Source organism: Phaseolus vulgaris, chromosome 8 (assembly GCF_051622355.1).
Source record: "Phaseolus vulgaris cultivar YP4 chromosome 8, ASM5162235v1, whole genome shotgun sequence".
In the NCBI taxonomy this organism is placed as follows: Eukaryota; Viridiplantae; Streptophyta; class Magnoliopsida; order Fabales; family Fabaceae; genus Phaseolus; species Phaseolus vulgaris.
Genome location: NC_143505.1, coordinates 44,162,732 through 44,182,309, shown reverse-complemented (window position 1 = coordinate 44,182,309; position 19,578 = coordinate 44,162,732). Strand labels below are relative to the sequence as shown.

Genomic DNA, 19,578 nt, shown 5'->3' with positions numbered 1-19,578 from the left:
AACTACTAATATTATCACTCACTATGGCTTAGTATGAGAAATAAAAAGAAGTATTGAAAATAGAATCAGCATGGTGTTTGAAGAATAATATCATTAAATAATGAGTGATTAAGAAATCCTTATGTGTTAAAGTAATTAATTTTCTTAATATATGAAACAAAACCTTAAACATGGATTACATGAACAGTGAAGGAAAGATTTGTAATGGTGCATGGGCGGGAACAAGAGCAGCTCAAGTTCAAATGAGTACTACATTAAAAATAAAACAAAAAACCTTTTCCTTAGAAAGCTGAAAAAGTTGTTTGTGGTCTCTCTCTCTCACACACACACACACTGTCACACACCCCCACTCACAGTGGTACACACACCCACCTTTGAATTTCACAATCTGACGCATTTACAATCACGTGGCCCTCCAACTTTAATATTCCAAAATAAACGTAAAAGGTAAGTAATAATAAAACAAGAAGAAGCCCCTCCATTCACCTGTTACTTCCCCACAGGGGTTGCTATGGAAATTGTTAACGTTTACTGCTACTGACACTCTACAGAGTTTTGCCTACCCTCTTTCTTTATTGTTATTAAACTTTCTTATTGGTGTCATTTAACACCTTTGTTCCTTGCTTCTAAACTCTTTAATCCCCACTCTGAACACCCAGCCATTCTTTTGCCTCCATTTATTGTTTGCTTCCAGCTGTTTCTGCAGTTGGGTTTCTTCACTTGGCCTTTCTGGTCAGAGGTATTTTGATCTTTTTTATTTATTAAAATCTTTTTTATTTATTAAAGTTTGTTCTTTTTCAGTGACTTTTGGGAGAGTTTGAGGCATTTTTAGTTCAATGGCTGAAATGGGTAGCTTATGTTTCAGGATTTTTGCTCTTTTTCATCTGGGGAATTGGGTAATACGCTTATGTCTTTTAATCGGTTTTGTGCTGCCAGCTACTGTTTTATCATCACGGGTTAGTAAATGTGCTGCAGAATGTTCTGTAGTTGTTGTATTTTAAATTTCAATAGTGTGGGGGAAAAAAGGGTCTCAAAGATGTTCCTAGAATTGTGTGGGATTTAGCTTATTATACTGGAGCTAAAAGATTTCATCTTTTAATTTGAGTTTTATGTTTATGAGCAACCTCGAAGAGAATGTTAAGCAAAAGAAATTCTCTTATCAATTTCTTTAAAAAAAATTGTAGTTACTTAGGATGTCAAAGGGGGCGTTTCTTTTCTGAGTTTCTGCTTTCTGAATGTTGGGCCAGTACGTTGGAGCATCTTTGTTCATGTTTTTTCCTCACAAAATTGACATTTTGATCTGCATTTTAGGTTTTGAAGCAGGTTATGAACATTTGGGTATTATTTTCTGCAGATGAATGCGCTTCATTTCTTAAGCCAACGTTAGATTATTAGACTCAATGATGGATAAGAAGAGATGGCTATGGAAGAGGAAGTCTTCTGAGAAGAGCCCTGGTGAAACTGAAAGTTCAGGATCTGTTTCTTCTCATTCCGAGAGGTACTCAGATGAACAGGTATGATAAACAATCTGGAATAGTCACATGGGGCACCTAATCTGACACGCTTCTGGCATTTGGTTTTGTCTTAAAATATTTGGATTCACTTTATTATCTCACAGACACTAGTCAGAAGATTTGAATTATAATTTTACTCCCTTTATTGATGATGAACCACAAGATTCCTTACTTGCTATTGCATAAAGTTGGTTATTCACTTACTGTTAAGCTAAGATTGTTTCGCTGGTTGAGCTCTTTTTTCTCTTCTGATTTCTGTGTTCCGGTGAGACGAATATACATATAAGAATTGTGCTTACCATCACGAAATATAAATATTATTTGCTTCATATGCTTCATTTTTAATCTTGTGTTATTGCTAATAACTTTTGGAAAGTGTGTGACAAAAGACTGAAAAATTCATCTTGATTTGACAGGTTCTTTTAATAAAACTAGGTTCCTCAACTAATTATTCACCCTAGATTCTTTATGTCAGAATCTACTTGTCCCTCCTTTAGGTTTGTCTCCTGTGTGAAAAAATAGCTAGATTTCTGGCTCTATTTAGGCATAATTTATTTGACTAAATGATCTGAATACATAACTCATTGATTGTCCAAGTTTTACATATACACATATAATTGAAACACATTTTGTACTGCCTATATTTAGTATCTGTTCCGAAAAATAATTCGAATTTGCTCGACGTTTAGTGCATTCAAGAATGTATTTAATATCTCCTCTGCTAGTCATTGGTCTAATTCAACCTTGAATATCATATTTTGTATGCTTTCTCCTGGAAATTGGCTTCTGACCCTGGTAGTTTTAGCATAGTGTCCATGTCTGAATGAAGTTTACCATCAATTTTCATCCTTTTTTTTTCTGACGAGTCCAGTACTTTTGTATCTTTGAAACTTTTAAATAGGAGGCATTGAAGGAATCTCCTAGTAGAAGCAATCATTCACCTGATGTCACATCAAAAGCTACAGTCTATGCAGAAGAAGTTGACCATAGTTCATTTATCTATGAACAATTGCCTGAAGAAGTCACCTCTAAAACTGTACCAGGTACAGGCATTTCTAGTGATGGTTCATCAGAGAAGGACGAAAATGAAGAAAATGAAAACATAAAAGATGTAAAGGAAGATGTTCTAAATGATGAGTTGAGGAACATGTCAGAGAAGCTATCCGCTGAACTAGTGAATGTCAATGCCAAAGAAGACTTGGTTAAGCAGCATGCCAAAGTTGCTGAAGAAGCCATTGCAGGTACATTCCTCTATGTAACTTTTCACTAAAGCACTGATTATACCTTATTTCTTGATTATACATCCTTTCTTCAATATGCTTTGATCTTGTGCTGGCATGTGCCTACTAAACAATGCATCATCTGAATGTTGAACTAGAAAACCACCTCGTTAGTTCCTTATCATAAAGGAGGGTTAGGACTTAGGTTGGGATTATAGAAATTAAAAGTCAATTGCATCTGAATCATCTCAATAGTACGTTAGATCAAGAGGCTTACATATGACCCATCAGAACATTTACATGCTGACACTGGCATAATAGTTATATCTGGGTATGATTCCTTGGTAATATATATTTTCCTTCTTTTTCTCTTTCTCCCCCTTTTGGGTTGTCTATTAATTGGACCATATTTTCATTAACTTAGGCTGGGAAAAGGCTGAAAATGAAGTGGCAGTTTTAAAGAAGCAACTTGACACAGTCATTCTCAGGAATTCAGTTTTGGAAGATCGAGTCACTCATCTAGACGGAGCACTTAAGGAGTGTGTTAGGCAGCTAAGACAGACAAGGGAAGAGCAGGAAGAGAATATTTATGATGCTGTAGCACAAAAGACACAAGAATTGGAATCAGTCAAAATTAAACTTGAGAGCAAACTCACTGAGCTCCAAAAAAAATTAGATGCTTCTGAGGCCAAGTCTTCTGTTGACTTTGATATGTATCGAAAGGTAGAATGTTTGGAGAAAGAGAACTTGGCCCTCAGGCATGAGATTCTTGTTCAATCAGAAGAGCTGGAAATCAGGACAATTGAGAGGGATCTAAGCACTCAAGCTGCTGAGACAGCTAGCAAGCAGCATTTGGAAAACATCAAGAAAGTAGCCAAGCTTGAAGCTGAATGCCGGAGATTGAGGAGTGTGGCTTCAAGATCTTCCTTAGTTAAGGATCATAAATCCATTGTTCAGTCCTCATTCAGTGTTGAATCTCTAACAGATAGTCAATCAGACAGTGCAGAGCCGCATACTGCAGTGGAAATTGAATCTCACAAGATTAATGGCTCAGAACCAAACAAGTCTGAGCCAAGTTGTTCTGACTCGTGGGCATCTGCACTAATTGCTGAGCTTGATCAGTTTAAGAATGAAAAGTGCAGACAAACTCCAACCAGTTCTGTTAAACTTGATCTCATGGATGATTTTCTTGAAATGGAACGCCTTGTTGCATTGCCTGAAACTAAGAAGGAAAGCTTGGTTCAAGAGTCAGTTGTTACCAATCAATGCATAAACAAAGAAAGCTCTCTCAGCAGAGAGTTTGAGATCATGAATCAGCACATGGATGAGTTAAAAGTGAAGTTAGAGAAGGTGGAAGCTGATAAAGCTGAACTAGAGATAGCTTTGATGAAAAGTGAAGAGTATATTGAGGAATCACAACTTCAGTTGAGGGACGCAGGAGAGAAATTGGAGGAGTTGCAAAGAGAGCTAGAAAATGCCTACAATTCAAAGCAAAGGGTAGAAGATCACCTACTGGACATAGTGGCTGAGGCTCAAACATTATCTGTGAAGATTGAATTCTTAGAATCTGAGGTTGATAAGGAGAGGGCTGTGTCAAGTGAGATTGCAATGAAGTTTAGGGACTTGGAGGAAGAGTTGGAAAGAAAATCTGCAGAGGTTGACTCATTAGAAGCAGAGTTTGATAAGAAGAATGATGTGTCAAATAAAATTGCAATGAAGTGTAAGGACCTGGAGAAAGAGCTAGAAAGTAAATCCGACAAGGTTGACTTGTTAGAAGCAGAGATTGCTAAGGAAAGGGAGGAGTCAGATAAAATTGCCAAAAATTTGAAGGACCTGAAGGAAGTGCTAGACAGAAAATCTGCAAAGGTTGACATGTTAGAAGCAGAAGTTGCTAAGGAGAGGGATGTGTCTGATAAGATTGCAAAAAAGTGTAAGGACCTGGAGGAAGTGCTAGGGAGCAAATCTGCAAAGGTTGAGTTATTAGAAGCAGAAGTTGATAAAGAGAGGACTTTGTCAGGTAAAATTTCAATGAAGTGTAAGGAGCTGGAGGAGAAGCTAGAAAGGAAATCTGCAAAGGTTGACTTGTTAGAAGAAGAGGTTCATAAGGAGAGGACAACTTCAAAAGAAATTGCAATGAAGTGTAGGGAATTGGAGGAAGAATTGCTCAGGTCAACAGCTAGCTCATATGGAGAAAAGAAGATTAAGCAGGTTGGTCATCATTGACATCTATATTAAATGTTTTATCATTCATCTTTTTACAAACTCGGAAGGACAAAATTTAAACAGTCCCATAGAGGCTTTTGGTGCGTTTCATCTTGAAAATATATGTAATAAAGGCTTCTATTAAATGCCAACAAAGATATTTAGGTAAGACTTAAATTCTAAAAAGAGAAATCACTAAAAGCACCTACATAGAATTGTATTTAAATTTTGTCCAAGGAATTGGTTATATATACTTTCTCTATCCCATGTAATGGATCTGGTCTTGTCTATATGCCAGGAGGACCTAACACTGGCTGCTGGAAAGCTTGCTGAGTGCCAGAAAACAATAGCATCTTTGGGAAATCAGTTGAAATCCCTGGCTACACTGGAAGATTTCCTTATTGACACTGCAAGCATTCCTGCTAGTCCATCACTCACTGCTCAGGCTCAGGCTCAGGCTGGTGGGGAGATGTGGAAGTTTCATTCCAATGGCACATTTTCACCTAAAAGAGATTCCAGTTCTTCAAGGTTGGCTGATGGTAACTCTTGTCCATCCTTAAACAAAAATGAGGAGACCTCACCGTTTTCATCATCTTCATCAACATCATCACCCGCTATGCCAAATCATGTCAGTTCTGAGAGGAGTAGAAATGGCTTTGCAAAATTTTTCTCCAGAACCAAGAGTGGGATCCGGCTAGAAATTTAGTGATGATATAGTGAATTAATTAACCTTAGCAGAAGTCATTCTTTTCTCTAGCTTTAAAACAGGCCGATCTTGTCATTCAAACAAAAGATTTGGCATCAATTGTATCATTTTTTTCCCAATTTGTGCAGGGTTGTCTTCTGACATTTGATTAAAAAGAATCATTTTTTTTCTAACCCTAGTCATCAGTTAGTATCAAGAGTTCTTCACCAATACCCTTCTAGCTATAAAACCTAAAACATAAAAGTTTCCATAAATACTTGTGAGAGAGAAGGAAAGCTGAAATGAAAAAACATAAAAAGACAATTTATGCATAAATTGAAAGTTATCATAAATTATACATTTAAAGAAACTAATATGAAAAACTTTCACAACATCATTTATACATAAATTATATTTAGTTTATAAAAATTCTTTTTAATTTTTTTTTCTTATAAATCTTAATAGATAGGTTTATCTGACGTATATTTCAGTGGCAAGGTTTAATAATAAAAGCTATGGCACTTATATTTTACACTTAAATTCTCTGAGGTGAGAAAAAAAATGAATATAACAACTAGGTAAATGCTTTTTGTTAAAAATTTTATAATGGGGTGAGAGAGGCTCGAACTCTCGACCTCAGGATAACTCGAAGCTATGAGACCTACGCGCTAGCCAACTGCGCCACCACCCCGCCTTGAAATTGTCAAGACATTAAATATATATATTTTAAATCATTTTCTTTCAAAAACAAAAGTAGAATGTTCAGACATGATTTAAAATTTAATAAATTTTTAAAATAATTTGTCATCGTAAAGTTAACATTTGAAGTTTATGATTTTTTTAACAATTACTTTTATTTCAACTTCATACATATATTCTTATGATATAAGAACTATTTTTTTAGAAAATTGAAAAGATCATTATTTCCGATCATAATCAGTTGAGTTATACCAGTAAGAATTCATTGTTAAAATAATTTAATTTTTAAGCGTCTCAAACTATAAATATTAACAACAAAATTTAAGAATGTTTTTTTCTAAAATAATGTTTGTAGAGTGTTCCTAAAACAAATTGACACTTTTCTTTAGCACGAAGTAATAACAAGTATTCAAAATAAAATGTATAAATAGTAAAATTGTACATGAGAGTTTGTCTAGACTCAATTAAGGATAACAATGCAAGCCAGTTCGTAGTCCACTAGCAAAAAGTACGGGATAGACTTAGTAATCGTACCCGCTGATACACTTAAGTTCACCCTGCATAACACGCAACAGCAGGATGAGGCGGGCTGATTCACATACATAAAAAGACAAAGTTATGTACTTATGTCAAACACATATGATTAAATACATTCAAAATATAGAAAGATACCAGTAATATATTTTTTTTTCAAATTAGACTCAACTAGTTGTCTGAGTGTCTGAGAGTATGATCATATTTTATTTTGTACCATGATCATTTATTTGGTAGGATGACCATATTTGTTGAACCATTAATTTTAATTTACATATACCGAGAACATGACTTGTGTTATCTTTACTTATCAAAACAGAATTTGATTGGAATATACCTTATGATGCAGAAGATTGTGGTAGTACATATTAAATGGTTGAAAATAAATTAATTGTGGAGTACTTATGTCAAACACAACATATACAAAATATATAAAAAAAAAAATTGGATTGAACTTGTTCCACATAATTTCTTTCTCCCTCTTTATTCTGAGGCTATGATCATATTTTATTTGTACGAAGACCATTTATTTTATATGATAATCATATTGATTGAACCATTAATTTTAATTATGTTTATTTTATATTTTCCAATAAGATCTTAATTTGCAAATTGGATTGGAATGGACGATCAATGTACTAACATGCATCCAATGTTATTAAAATAGAAGAATATTGATGCTTTTGAATTGGTTATATTTATTGTAGTCCTGTAGTTGTTTGATGGTTGAGTATGTTTTGAAATGTTATCTTAATTAAATTATTAATGTTTGACTATGTTTGAAATAGAAGAAAAGAATAATAATGTTTAATGTTTTATATCAGTAACAAACATATATGTTAAATTTTTTATTCAGTTATGATAATTTTATATTCAATTTTTTTATAATTATTGAATTTTATTATTCAATTTTTCAGTAGCCATGCAAAATGTAACAAATATTTTGATTGAATTATTTTATATTCAATTTTTCAGTAACAAATTTTTTTTATTGAATTTCTTAAAAAAAACAACTATACACGGCTGACCCACAAACTTGAAGATTGACCCTTATGCGAGACGGGATAGATAAATCAGCTTGCGTTCACTGTACAGATAAGTCAATCCGACTCATATTTGCAAGCCAAACGCAGGACAGACTACTTCACATTGTTATTCCTAAACTCAACACTTCCATAAAACTATACTCTCCAATATTATTCCACACAATACCTTAACATTTTTTTTATTTAATTACTTATTTGGTCTATAATCATACAAACTTTATTTTTTATCTTCATACTTAAAAATAATCCACTATAGTTTTTAATATATCATTTTAATTTCTTTCCGTTTTTATGCAAAATATTACTAGTTTTACCCTTTAAACTCATACAGACTATATAAATTAAAACACTATATATCATAACTACAAGGTTATAAATATAGAAAACTAAAAGTTAAATTTCTTGAACCATAGAGATCAGATAAATAATTAATCCTACTTTTTTATGCATAGATTACTGATCAATGTCATTTATTATTACAAACTGAATCTACAAGTATATATGCATCAGCGCGTATTAGTTTTTTTTTTTTTAAAATTACAAATTAAAAAACTGTTCCATTATAAGTTCATGGTATATCATAAACTTTTTAATTAATATTTCTTCCGTAGCATGCTTTCAAATGGCTTCCAAATAAGAGGTTTATTTTTGGCTTTTTATACGATTGATCTTAAATGCAGTGAAAATACTATATGTTATAGATATATTTAGTTTGCTATGATTAACAAAATGGGTTCTATGGTGTAGTGGTTAGCACTCTGGACTTTGAATCCAGCGACCTGGGTTCGACTCCCGGTAGGACCTTTTTAATCAATTTTCGTGTTTATAATTTTGTTTTTGTTTTTATATTATAATTTTGGTAGGAAAAAAACATTAAACACCTAAGTTTTTTTTTTCCTCCAATAAAAACGGACTAGTTTTTTTTTATATTATAATTGATTTATGTTTACTTAATTAATTAATTCTCTTTAATTATAATTGAGGTGATAATATTGTTATGTTTCACACTAGATTCGTCACCTAAAAACAATCAAGGTTTAGATCATTTATTTATTTTTAGTTCTAAAATGTTTTTAAGTTTTGTATTCTTTGTTTTTTGCTTGATAAAGTAGTGTAAATTTTTTGCTTTGCAGAAAATTAATGAAAGGTAAAACAAAAAATAAGAAAAAAATCATATGCCAAAAGTTAACATAGTTCAGTTGAAGTATTAATGAACTTTAACTTACGTGGGAGAACTCATTAATTTCAAATATTACAATTTTATACAACTTTTCTCTTTGCAAACTCTCACTTAGAATTATACAAATCTAAGTTAGCTTCTACCGAAGGTACATAGTTTTATTTATAGAGCAAATATCGTCATAACTGACACATATAAAATGTGCACACTAAGGAGAAAGACACGTAAACAATGTTCATCATAATAAAATAGACTAGTCATCAGATGAACCCGGGCTCAGAATACGCTAAAAAATCATTTGTTGAATATTAACACTAGTAGCCTAACACTGATTACACAGTCTAGGAACCTTTGATCTAGATTTATTATTGAGTCAATCTTCACACCTTTATTGTGATTTTTTTCTTTGGCATATTAACCTCAAAACATATAAAGTTTTATATAATCTTAATTGTTTGAATGTTTAATATATTATTCTTTTTTTTTTCAATCCACTTTTTCACAAGGAATTATCTTACTACATTTATTATTTATTTAAAAATAAAAAGATTAGTAGTATAAAAAAAGTTGAATAAAAGTTAAAAATGTTTTGCAATTTTTTCTTAAGATGATGGTGATAAAATCTTTTGGAAATGATCGCCTAAAAATTCAAAAAGGTTTTCACAAACAACTTGTGAAAGATATAAAAAAAATTGGTACAAGTACAATACACGAGACAATAAAACACTTGATTTTTTTTATATTGGTTCATCATGGCACTAGGTTACATTTAGTTCTCCTTTACCAACTATAAATTGTTCCACTGGTTAATAAATGATTATAAATATTTTTTGTTATCACTTATAACTTAACATAAGCAATTCACTTTTAAATATCCCTTATATCTTCCTTTGAAATAAATAATGCTAGTATTATTTTTTATGAAGTCATTACTGGTTGTCCCACGTATTCTTTAATTGTCTAAAACAAAATATTTGTTTATATGATTACAAGAATAACTCTCTCATGAGATGATATACAAATAAAAATTCCTTGTGAGAGAAATAATTCACACACTGACTTTTTTTTTTTATAAACAAAGAACACTTTATTTATCATCAAAAGCATATGCATGACATGTTGATCTTTTACGTAGAATTACTTAGGTCTACATAGAAAACCTTCTATGTATGTCTTGAATAAGAAGATCCTTATGAGTAGTGTGTTGATATTTTGTTGTGTGTTAGAGTTGTATCAAAAATTGGTAGCCTTTGTGTTAATAGAATTTTTGTTACACTTAACTTGTTGTGCCTTACATTACCTTTAGTTTTCAACATGCTTTCCTTGTACTCACAACACTATTTAAAATAGGCATGTTATAATAGGGCCTTTATGGGAATGTATTAGTCAACACTTTGATGGCTTCACAAGATGATATCCTATATTTGAATATAATCTACATCTTAGGCTTTGCTTATTCTCTTTAATGAGCTTAAGAAGAACATCTTCAAATCATAGGGATAAGATAATATAATCACACAATATAGCCCAAAAAACAATCTTGTTAATTTTCCTAATAAAAATGTTGTTGTGCACCAAGGGCCAAATTATGCCCATCAATAATGAAAGAACTATCAAACTAGTAAGCTCATAAAACTTTTGTTAGGTACAAAGTTAGCTTAAAATACTATATGAATTTATATCATCTTATGTGATTTTTTCTTTAAAAAAAGTGCAAAAAAACATGTGTTGCATTGCTTGTCAGATGGAACACACTACCTCTTACATGATCTTTTGTATAAAGCTTGTGTCCTATAGAAAAGATAGTCATGTTTCATACTTTGTTGTTTTAATAACACTTAATCAAAATACATAGGGTATGATGGATTTTTCTCTAACATGTGCAAACACTCTTGTTTTATCTTCTTTAAAATGCTTTTAGTACACGAGAAGCATTGTGTGCTAGATGACTTGTAAAAGAGATTGCTTAATTTGTATCTTCTTCACATTTATGATAAACTAGACTATAGACAATGAGTGATTTTATTTCATAACCACTTAGTAAAGTCTAAAACCTTGTTAATGTTAGACATGAAGAATGACTTTGATGCTTCCAACCTCTTTGAAGAAGTGCATTCATGAATATTTTACCATTATTGTTAGAGCAAAAGTCCAATCATCCCATAGTTTTGATTAAGTGCTAGTCACAACGAAGTAAAAAACATGAAGAAGCTTCATTTGAAAGACATTGTATTTTGAAAAGGAGCAAATCATGTAAGATGCAATCACTTTGTTTGACAGACGATACAACACCTTACAGTTTTCACTTCGTGTGATAAGTAAAACAAACAATACTTAATTTTTTAGTCAGGAGTAAACGAGCCTTCAAATAATACTTGGATTTTTAGTTAGAAGTGATAACATTCAAAATAATACTCAATTTGAAACTTGCATTTGTAGTTTACAAAGTAAAACCCAATTAGTTGATTGGCAACTAGACGTAGTCTGCAGTATCAGAGGAACCAATATAAAAATCAAAGAGTAATTTCTTCTTTTTGTTATCCTTGTTCATTGCATATTATTGTACTACATTAACAATAAAAATAGAGATTTACAAACCAATCTTTATAAGATTTTTTACACATAGTTCGTCAACCTAAAACCACTGTCTAACTGATTGATAAATAATGAGAAAATGACAATATTTTAAAACACAATTCAATAATCTCTTCTTGTTTTTTGACCTATTTCACAATTGTTATATTCCTCAAATGTTAGTGGTTGTGTGTGATGATTTAATAATGTTTGATCTTGATAAACATGTTTTATAATTTCAATTGGTAAATGATTTAATGATTTAATGAATGGTAAATGATTTCAATTGGTTAAAATCACTCTTTAACCACTTGAAATATTTATAGCCATGTGAAAACAATGTTTAAACATTTCAACTTGTTAAAATGTTGGAACCTTTTTAAGAAAACACTTTTGTTTTATTTCAACTTATTGAAACACAAATCAATCGATTAAAATCACTAAAAAAGTTACTTTCGTGATTTCAACCTATTAAAACACAATTCAATCGATTGAAATTACTTTTTGAACAAAAACAATCAGTTAAAATCCCTTTCAACTAATATATCATATTCAATTTTTCTATCCTTGAACATTTTGGATATAAATATATGAGCTCTTAAAGATAAATTAAGAGTTTTTGAAATATGAAAATTTTGGCATTTTTAGAGCTAAAATAATTTATCAAAACTCTTACAACATAACAAAAGTCAATTCTTAAAATGAAAATTTAGAAGAGAAAAAATATTTCAAAATAACCTTCCTTGAACAACTATCTTACCTTCTAGAATATATAACAACTATTTTAACTTTTGAAATTTGATTTCTACGATTAATGGGGTGCAACAAGATATTTGAGGGGATATAGAAAGAAACACATGTTTTATTATTGTGTGAACTTGCAGGCTGATCCGTCCCACCCCATTCTTAATTCGCACGAATTACAAATTATACTGAAGAAATCTAAACAAATCATCAAACCAACCTAATAAGTTTGTCTCACATTTTTCATAATAAATTAGAAACCGATTTGCCCACACCTGCAGATCCTCTACTCCCAAAATAGTCTATATTATAATGATATTTTTAATCTCATTATACTATTTTGAACATTATAAATTTAATTTTACTGTAAAAAAACAAGTAAATGTAATTTCTTTCATCAAATTGATATAACAATATTAAAAGAATGACACATGATATTAGTTATATATTACACATCATTAAAGTTGACTTATTGATGGATGTATGACATGAACAACCGATAATTTTAAACAGAATTTTACTTTGTGTGAGTCACAAATATTACATAATAAATTCTGTTAACTAGCTTTTTTAAAATTAAATCAAATTGAGAATATTTAAAATGTTGGAAAAAATTGATTTTTTTTTTGTCATAATATAAAAAGTAACATCTAATTTTAAAAAATAGGAACAAACTAAGTATAACTTAGGGAATAATATAGAAAAAAAGTTTTGCAGCTAAAAATATCTGTATTGGTGATTTTAGAAACCCCAAACTAAATCGCAGTTGGCACAGTACAGCCACACATATACGAGGCGAAGGTCTTTGGCAGTGTTTACTTTGAAAAATCTCTGGCCACAATTAATGCCGCATTTTCTTTTTTCTTTTTTAATTTTTTCTTTCCGCAAATCAAAATCCTAGGAAGGACAAAAAACAGAGAGCAAGAGGATAGTGTGGGACTGCGCTAGCGAGATAGTTCGAGAAGCATGTGGTAGAAGTATCTGCCACGTTGGCAACAACGATTCCACGTGGCGCTCCACCGAGGGCAAAGCGAGATCGCGCGCAACACCAACCTCTTATCAACAAAATTTTCTTCTTCTCTTCTTCATGCTTCTCTTCTCTTCTCTTCTTCACACCCACTCTCCTTTCTTCTCCGCCATGAATGCCATCGCTACTGCTTCAGCTCTCTCTCTTCCAATTTTCCTTAGAGCTTCCAAATTTGACACAAAAAGGGTAACTTTATTTCTTCTTCTACGTCTGTTTTCTTGTACTTAGCTGCTTTCTTTTGATTAAGGTAATGGTAAGGGTAAAAGTAAAGTTTAAGTTAATTATTTAATGACTAGAGGCTACAATAATTATCTTAAATGTTGGACCAATGATTATTTTCAACGATTGTTTGTGATTGAATGGTTTGACCGTGTAAGTGTACACATTTAAATGACATGAACTTAGTTTTGCCATCTGTGATTGTTTAACTTCTACCCTTGGAAGGGTGCATTGCATCGTAGACATGGAGGGAAATTTGTTGATCCTAGTCTACTTCAGATTTTTATTTTTTTGTGTGTGAGCACAATTGAGTTGAAGATTAGAAGTTGGCATGTGTATTTAGTTTTGGCTCAATTGTAAGTATAATGATCGGTAAAATGACATTAATATGCACTGTTTGTTACATGTTTCATTAGTTAACGCTGGTTGGGTGCGTGTTCCTCTTGTTAAACCTTTATCTATATGAGTAGTTAATATATAGCAAGTTTTTCCTTCAAAGGAGCTTGATTTTCTGGTACTGCATACTCTGGCTTAAATTTTTTTGGGGCATGTCAAATTTCAGGATTTGAAATGTAGATTTAAAGTGTTTGCTGTATATGGAGAAGAAGACAAGAAAAATTCATGGGGTGCGCTTTTTGATGTTGAGGATCCAAGATCCAAGATTACACAGAATAAAGGGAAGGTTTTGGATGTATATCAAGCCCTGGAAGTGGCAAGACATGATATTCAGTACTTAGATTGGCGAGCTCGGCAAGATGTGCTTACAATCATGCTCCTCCATGAAAAGGTTTCAACCGGTTTCATTTTATGTTATTGTTGTATAGAATCAATTTGATGCTTGAATGAATTATGCTGTTTGATGATGTTTGGTTTTTAAGAATTTTGACATTTGTAATCTTGGTCACTGGATCATATTGTGTCAATACAATATGGTTTTTGTTTCACTACGCCCTTTTACCCTTTTACTCATTGAGCTATGCATTTTCCACCATGTGTTGATTTACACCTTCAAAATTATGAGCGTAGGTGGTTGAAGTACTCAATCCTCTAGCTCGTGAATTTAAATCAATTGGCACCTTGAAAAAGGAGCTAGCTGGGTTGCAGGATGAATTAGAACACGCACACAGACAGGTATTGAATTTTACCAGTGATAGACCAGTCAGCATAACTTGAAATCTAACATGGCAGAAACTTGTAAATTCGTTACTAATCTGCCACTAAATTTATGCAAATGAACAAAAACAGGTTCATATATCTGAAGCAAGGGTTACCACTGCTTTAGATAAGCTTGCTTATATGGAAGAATTGGTAAATGATAAGCTGTTGCAAGACAGAAGCCCAGCTGAAATTTCCCAAACATCATCTTCTCCCAGTACATCTGCAAATTCTGTAGTTACAGAAAAGAGAAGGCAGCCACGGAAAAACTTGAACATATCAGGCCCAGTTCAGTCATACCATCCCCACTTGAAGAATTTCTGGTATCCTGTTGCTTTCTCTAGCAACCTAAAGGATGATACCATGGTATGTGCCTATGTATCTTAAGTGTCTTTTTTTTTTCTGAAAAAATATCTATCATATTTGTGTATTTCAAACGAAATGAGCATTGGAAATATTTTTTCACCTCTTAGAGATCTGAATTTAAGGTTTCTATCCTAATCTTCCCAATTGACTATACCTAAAATGTCTTTTTTGTGGCACATTATGACTTATAGCAGCAAATAAAAACGTTTCAATATTTGATGCTTAGAGCATTGGAAAACAGCTTCTTTATTGTTGTTTTCAATTTTTCTTGGTGGTAATGGGGTGTCATGTCGGATGAAAGATAGACATGCTCTAAGCTAAATGTGAATTCTCATTAGCGTGTTTGCCTTTTGCTGTCTCAGATCCCAATAGAATGTTTTGAGGAACCATGGGTTATCTTCAGAGGGAAAGATGGAAAGCCTGGATGTGTCCAGAATACTTGTGCACACAGAGCCTGTCCTCTGCACCTTGGTTCAGTAAATGAGGGTCGTATCCAATGCCCCTACCATGGTTAGTCATCACTGGGACAAATTATGTCCTATGAATGAGTTATTTGTACACTGAAATTTACAGACTCTAAAATTACCAAATGATTGGATATCAGGCTGGGAATATACCACTGATGGAAAATGTGAGAAAATGCCATCTACTCGACTTCTGAATGTGAAAATAAAGTCAGTTCCATGCTTTGAAAAGGAGGGAATGATCTGGATTTGGCCTGGCAATGAACCACCAACAGCTACCCTTCCATCTTTACTACCTCCTTCTGGATTTGAAATCCATGCTGAGGTATGTTATGAACATAATCTGTTCCCTTAGGTATGATGTTCAATGCAAGATAAAGAATTATAATTATAATCATGTGTCTTCTTACTTGGTCTCTCTTCACTTGTTGCAGATTGTGATGGAACTTCCAATCGAGCATGGTTTACTTTTGGACAATCTTTTGGATCTTGCCCATGCCCCTTTTACTCACACTTCAACATTCGCTAAAGGATGGAGTGTTCCCAGGTTTGTTTGGTTTATACTCTTTTAAAACTGAAAGCAATTGTCATTCAGAATAGATAACAAATGATTAAGGGATTACAATGCCCTCTACGAAGTCTTTCCATTGACAATTTTACTGTAAAAGCATTGGAAGTGATATTTTTCTGCGTTTAATAGTTCAATATCATACTGTAGTAACACTTATTTTGCATTGCTTATGAATGGAATATTTCAGCTCTCTGTTATATGTATGAAATAGTAATCTTCTAGCTTATTCATTCTCCTTGCATGAATTTGAACTTGCAGCTTGGTGAAATTTTTGACACCTGCATCTGGCCTGCAAGGATACTGGGACCCTTATCCTATTGATATGGAGTTTCGACCACCTTGCATGGTTCTATCAACCATTGGAATTTCAAAGCCTGGGAAACTGGAGGGACAAAACACCAGGGAATGTTCAACGCACCTGCACCAACTACATGTCTGTTTACCATCTTCAAAACAAAAGACAAGATTGCTATATAGAATGTCACTGGATTTCGCTCCTCTGCTTAAGCATATACCTTTAATGCAATACCTATGGAAGCATTTCGCAGAACAGGTAAAGTTTTTCGAATAATGAATTCATATTTAACTATGTTCGATAACCAGGTTTGAATTAGGGAGGAAAAACAGAAGAAGAAAAAAAGGGTAGAAAGGGTTAGGCGTGCTCATCTTTCTCTCTAAACAAAGGAAATTAATAAAAGTCTCAAGAACTTCATTCCGGCGTTAGTTTAAGTGATAATATAACATACCTTTCGGATCAAAATGAAAGTAATTAATTTAGGGACTTCAGTAAAATAGTCCTAGTTTCAGGGTTTTATTTGGAATTTCTCCGCTTTCGGGATCCATGCGAAAGAATTTAATATTTTTAGAGACTTAAGAAAATCATTTACCCGAATGAAATTATGTCTCGAAGGACTACCTGGTTTTACCGCAAATACCCTTTGGGATATTTAAACATGCTTAAGATTAAAAAAAACACTACTAGCAAAAAAAAAAACACGTAGTAATAAACAATAATTTATAATATTTTAAAAAAAGTAAAATATCACAAGGTTTTACAAAGTAATTATATTATGAGAAAATAAATATAAAATACTTGAACACAAGGGCAAGATATACATTTTAATTAATTATATTTTGAAAACTTAGAATATTTGAGCTCTGAACACAGTTGTAATATGTGAAAATGGGGATAAGTTTATGTTTTTTTGTACTAACAAATAAAATGAAAATCTTGCTCCCACAATCCATAATATGCATTTGCCTCTAGGAAGCCCAAAAAATCTGTCATTATTCTTCCTTTTCTTATAATTTAATATTCAATAAGATTTGAATTTTTATTGATTATTATTAAGGTACAATTCTCTAGTTAAATAAAATGATCATGTTCTCATCAAGAAAGTTCTCAACTCATGATATGTCATCATTTAATTTAAATACACAAGTTAATAACAAGGACACGAAAAACTTGATGTAAGTTTTGTCCTTCAATAAATGTTATCTTTGTGCTAATTGCTGTTTGGATGTTCATGTACAAAAAGGTTTTAAATGAGGATCTGCGGCTAGTGGTGGGGCAGCAGGAACGAATGAACAATGGTGCAAATGTATGGAATTTTCCAGTATCCTATGACAAGCTTGGGGTGAGATACAGATTGTGGAGAGATGCATTAGAGCGAGGAGATAAACAACTACCATTCACCTCCTAGATCAAATACAGAATAAACAGTGCTTCTTCAATCCTCCAATAGTCAATTTTTCTTTTTCAACTCAAGGCTACATCTCTGCAAGACCATCCGGGAACTGTTGTAATAAGAGGCTGTTCCTTTCCAAATACACAAGTCTTGACACCTTTTCACCCTTTTTCCTTTTTCTTTTTGTCAAATTGTGTACAGTGCCAATCATTTTTTTACCTTCTTCTGATATCTGCACCATCTCCGCTGGTGCCTTAACCTCACCCTGGAACAAGAGGGCATGTAGTATCAAACAATATTTATATGCAATGCTATTTAATTTAGGGTTTACAACCTCAGACTTGTGTTTAACTTTTTATTGTGTTTCTAATGAATGAATCCAAGGTTTGGAATTATCATTTCACTGTGATCTTTGAAATTACAAAAGAATGCAGATAAACACGGATAGTGGATGAAGACATTAAGATTTATTCTACATAGTTTCTTTCTGATGCTAAAAAATGTTAAATAAATTTTAAAATTGAAACTTATTTGCTACTTTCTAAATTTCAATAACTATACTTCACCGTGCTTCTCAATTTCAAACAAGTACTTAAATAATATTTTATACTTCTTAAGCAGACAAAAATCTCATACAATATGATTTGGTGTTTGGAAGTAAATGCCATAATCTAAATCAACATCATTAAGGCCTATACAGATTTTACTATCCTTATTTAAGTCGAATAATTTTTCCTTAAACACTGTAATATCTTTTTTTTGGCCTATCATAATCCTGCTCTTTTAAAACTTTTAATCTCTTATACCTTCCCCAAAAATATATTCTAAAGAAAAAATTATTATTTATTAATTTTTTCAACAAATTGAAAGAAATTAGCCATTATTTCTAAATAAAGTCATAAAGAAACTAAAAATTTAATACAAAGTTTCCACTCAGCATAGGCATATTGCATTCAAGTACAAGTTCCGAAATTATTATCTAATTTCAAAAGAAATAAAAGATCATAGTATTCAACATTACAACATGATAGTAGCAACTAACAAACCCTCAAATTTCATTTATTACCTTCAATTTTTCCCAAAACCTCTCCAAATTTTACGTTCACAGATCGGATCCGCAGAAGGGGCAGAATCGGAAGTCCGCCTCCACCTCGCGGTCGCAGAAGCGGCAGCGCAAGGCTTCGGCCACCGCTGCCGGCGATTCGGAGGTGGGCGGCAGAGAGTAATTGTAGGGGAAGAAGTTCTTACAATATGAGCAATGGAAGAGAGGATCCTTGGCCGGCCACCGCCACACGGGAACGAAGAAGAGATTGAGAACCTTGTCGGAGTTCACGAGATCGACGCTGTTGCCGCAGTACGTGCACTTGCTCACACCGGATTTCAGAACCTGTCGCACCTCTTGCTGTAACCCTCCCACGAAGAAGAAGAACATGGCTCAAACTAAACCCTCACTGAAACTTCACCTTTTCTTCTTTGTTTGAACGAAATTGGTGTTTTGTTATTATAAATATTTTTGGCCTACGCTTTTTCGATTATCTGGAGGTTTCCTGCGATTTCTTCTGCTTTGGGCTTCTGCGATGTGGGCCTTGTGAAGGTGTGTCAGCAACCGGGGAATTTCTTCCTCTCTGTAAACTTCAAAAATACCCTGGTTATGAATCATGTGGTTTTTCAATTTTGGATTGGGAAATTT

At 32.7% G+C, this 19,578-nt stretch overlaps 3 protein-coding genes and 2 non-coding genes across 8 annotated transcripts; 3 read left to right on the top strand and 2 right to left on the bottom strand.

The window, feature by feature from the left end:
* The first annotated feature begins 320 nt into the window (after positions 1-320).
* Positions 321-5,815, top strand: LOC137824485 (filament-like plant protein). Of its 4 annotated transcripts, none has more exons than XM_068630137.2 (6): positions 450-739; positions 866-956; positions 1,355-1,514; positions 2,416-2,755; positions 3,159-4,942; positions 5,235-5,815. In XM_068630137.2, the coding sequence occupies exons 3-6, from the start codon at positions 1,401-1,403 to the stop codon at positions 5,640-5,642; spliced, it is 2,646 nt and encodes an 881-aa protein (XP_068486238.2). In that variant the 5' UTR covers positions 450-739; positions 866-956; positions 1,355-1,400; the 3' UTR covers positions 5,643-5,815. The 4 variants fall into 4 exon arrangements, with proteins under 4 accessions (XP_068486240.2, XP_068486238.2, XP_068486241.2 ...); XM_068630138.2 differs by having other exon boundaries at positions 607-739; positions 1,312-1,514; XM_068630139.2 differs by lacking the exon at positions 866-956 and having other exon boundaries at positions 321-739.
* Positions 5,816-6,228: 413 nt separating this feature from the next.
* On the bottom strand, positions 6,229-6,312 carry TRNAM-CAU (transfer RNA methionine (anticodon CAU)). The gene is given in 2 exon segments: positions 6,229-6,264; positions 6,275-6,312. It is a non-coding gene; the product is annotated as a tRNA-Met (tRNA).
* A 2,320-nt stretch (positions 6,313-8,632) lies between these two features.
* On the top strand, positions 8,633-8,704 carry TRNAQ-UUG (transfer RNA glutamine (anticodon UUG)). The gene has a single exon. It is a non-coding gene; the product is annotated as a tRNA-Gln (tRNA).
* Positions 8,705-13,166: 4,462 nt separating this feature from the next.
* On the top strand, positions 13,167-18,226 carry CH1 (Pheophorbide a oxygenase family protein with Rieske 2Fe-2S domain-containing protein). Its single transcript, XM_068633562.1, has 9 exons — positions 13,167-13,611; positions 14,207-14,431; positions 14,671-14,775; positions 14,890-15,165; positions 15,528-15,675; positions 15,770-15,954; positions 16,064-16,176; positions 16,459-16,753; positions 17,739-18,226. The coding sequence occupies exons 1-9, from the start codon at positions 13,486-13,488 to the stop codon at positions 17,901-17,903; spliced, it is 1,638 nt and encodes a 545-aa protein (XP_068489663.1). The 5' UTR covers positions 13,167-13,485; the 3' UTR covers positions 17,904-18,226.
* LOC137824001 (zinc-ribbon domain protein) lies at positions 17,927-19,578 on the bottom strand. Its single transcript, XM_068629408.2, has 2 exons — positions 18,955-19,578; positions 17,927-18,153 (listed from the first exon to the last, which is right to left on the bottom strand). The coding sequence occupies exon 1, from the start codon at positions 19,318-19,320 to the stop codon at positions 18,991-18,993; it is 330 nt and encodes a 109-aa protein (XP_068485509.2). The 5' UTR covers positions 19,321-19,578; the 3' UTR covers positions 17,927-18,153; positions 18,955-18,990.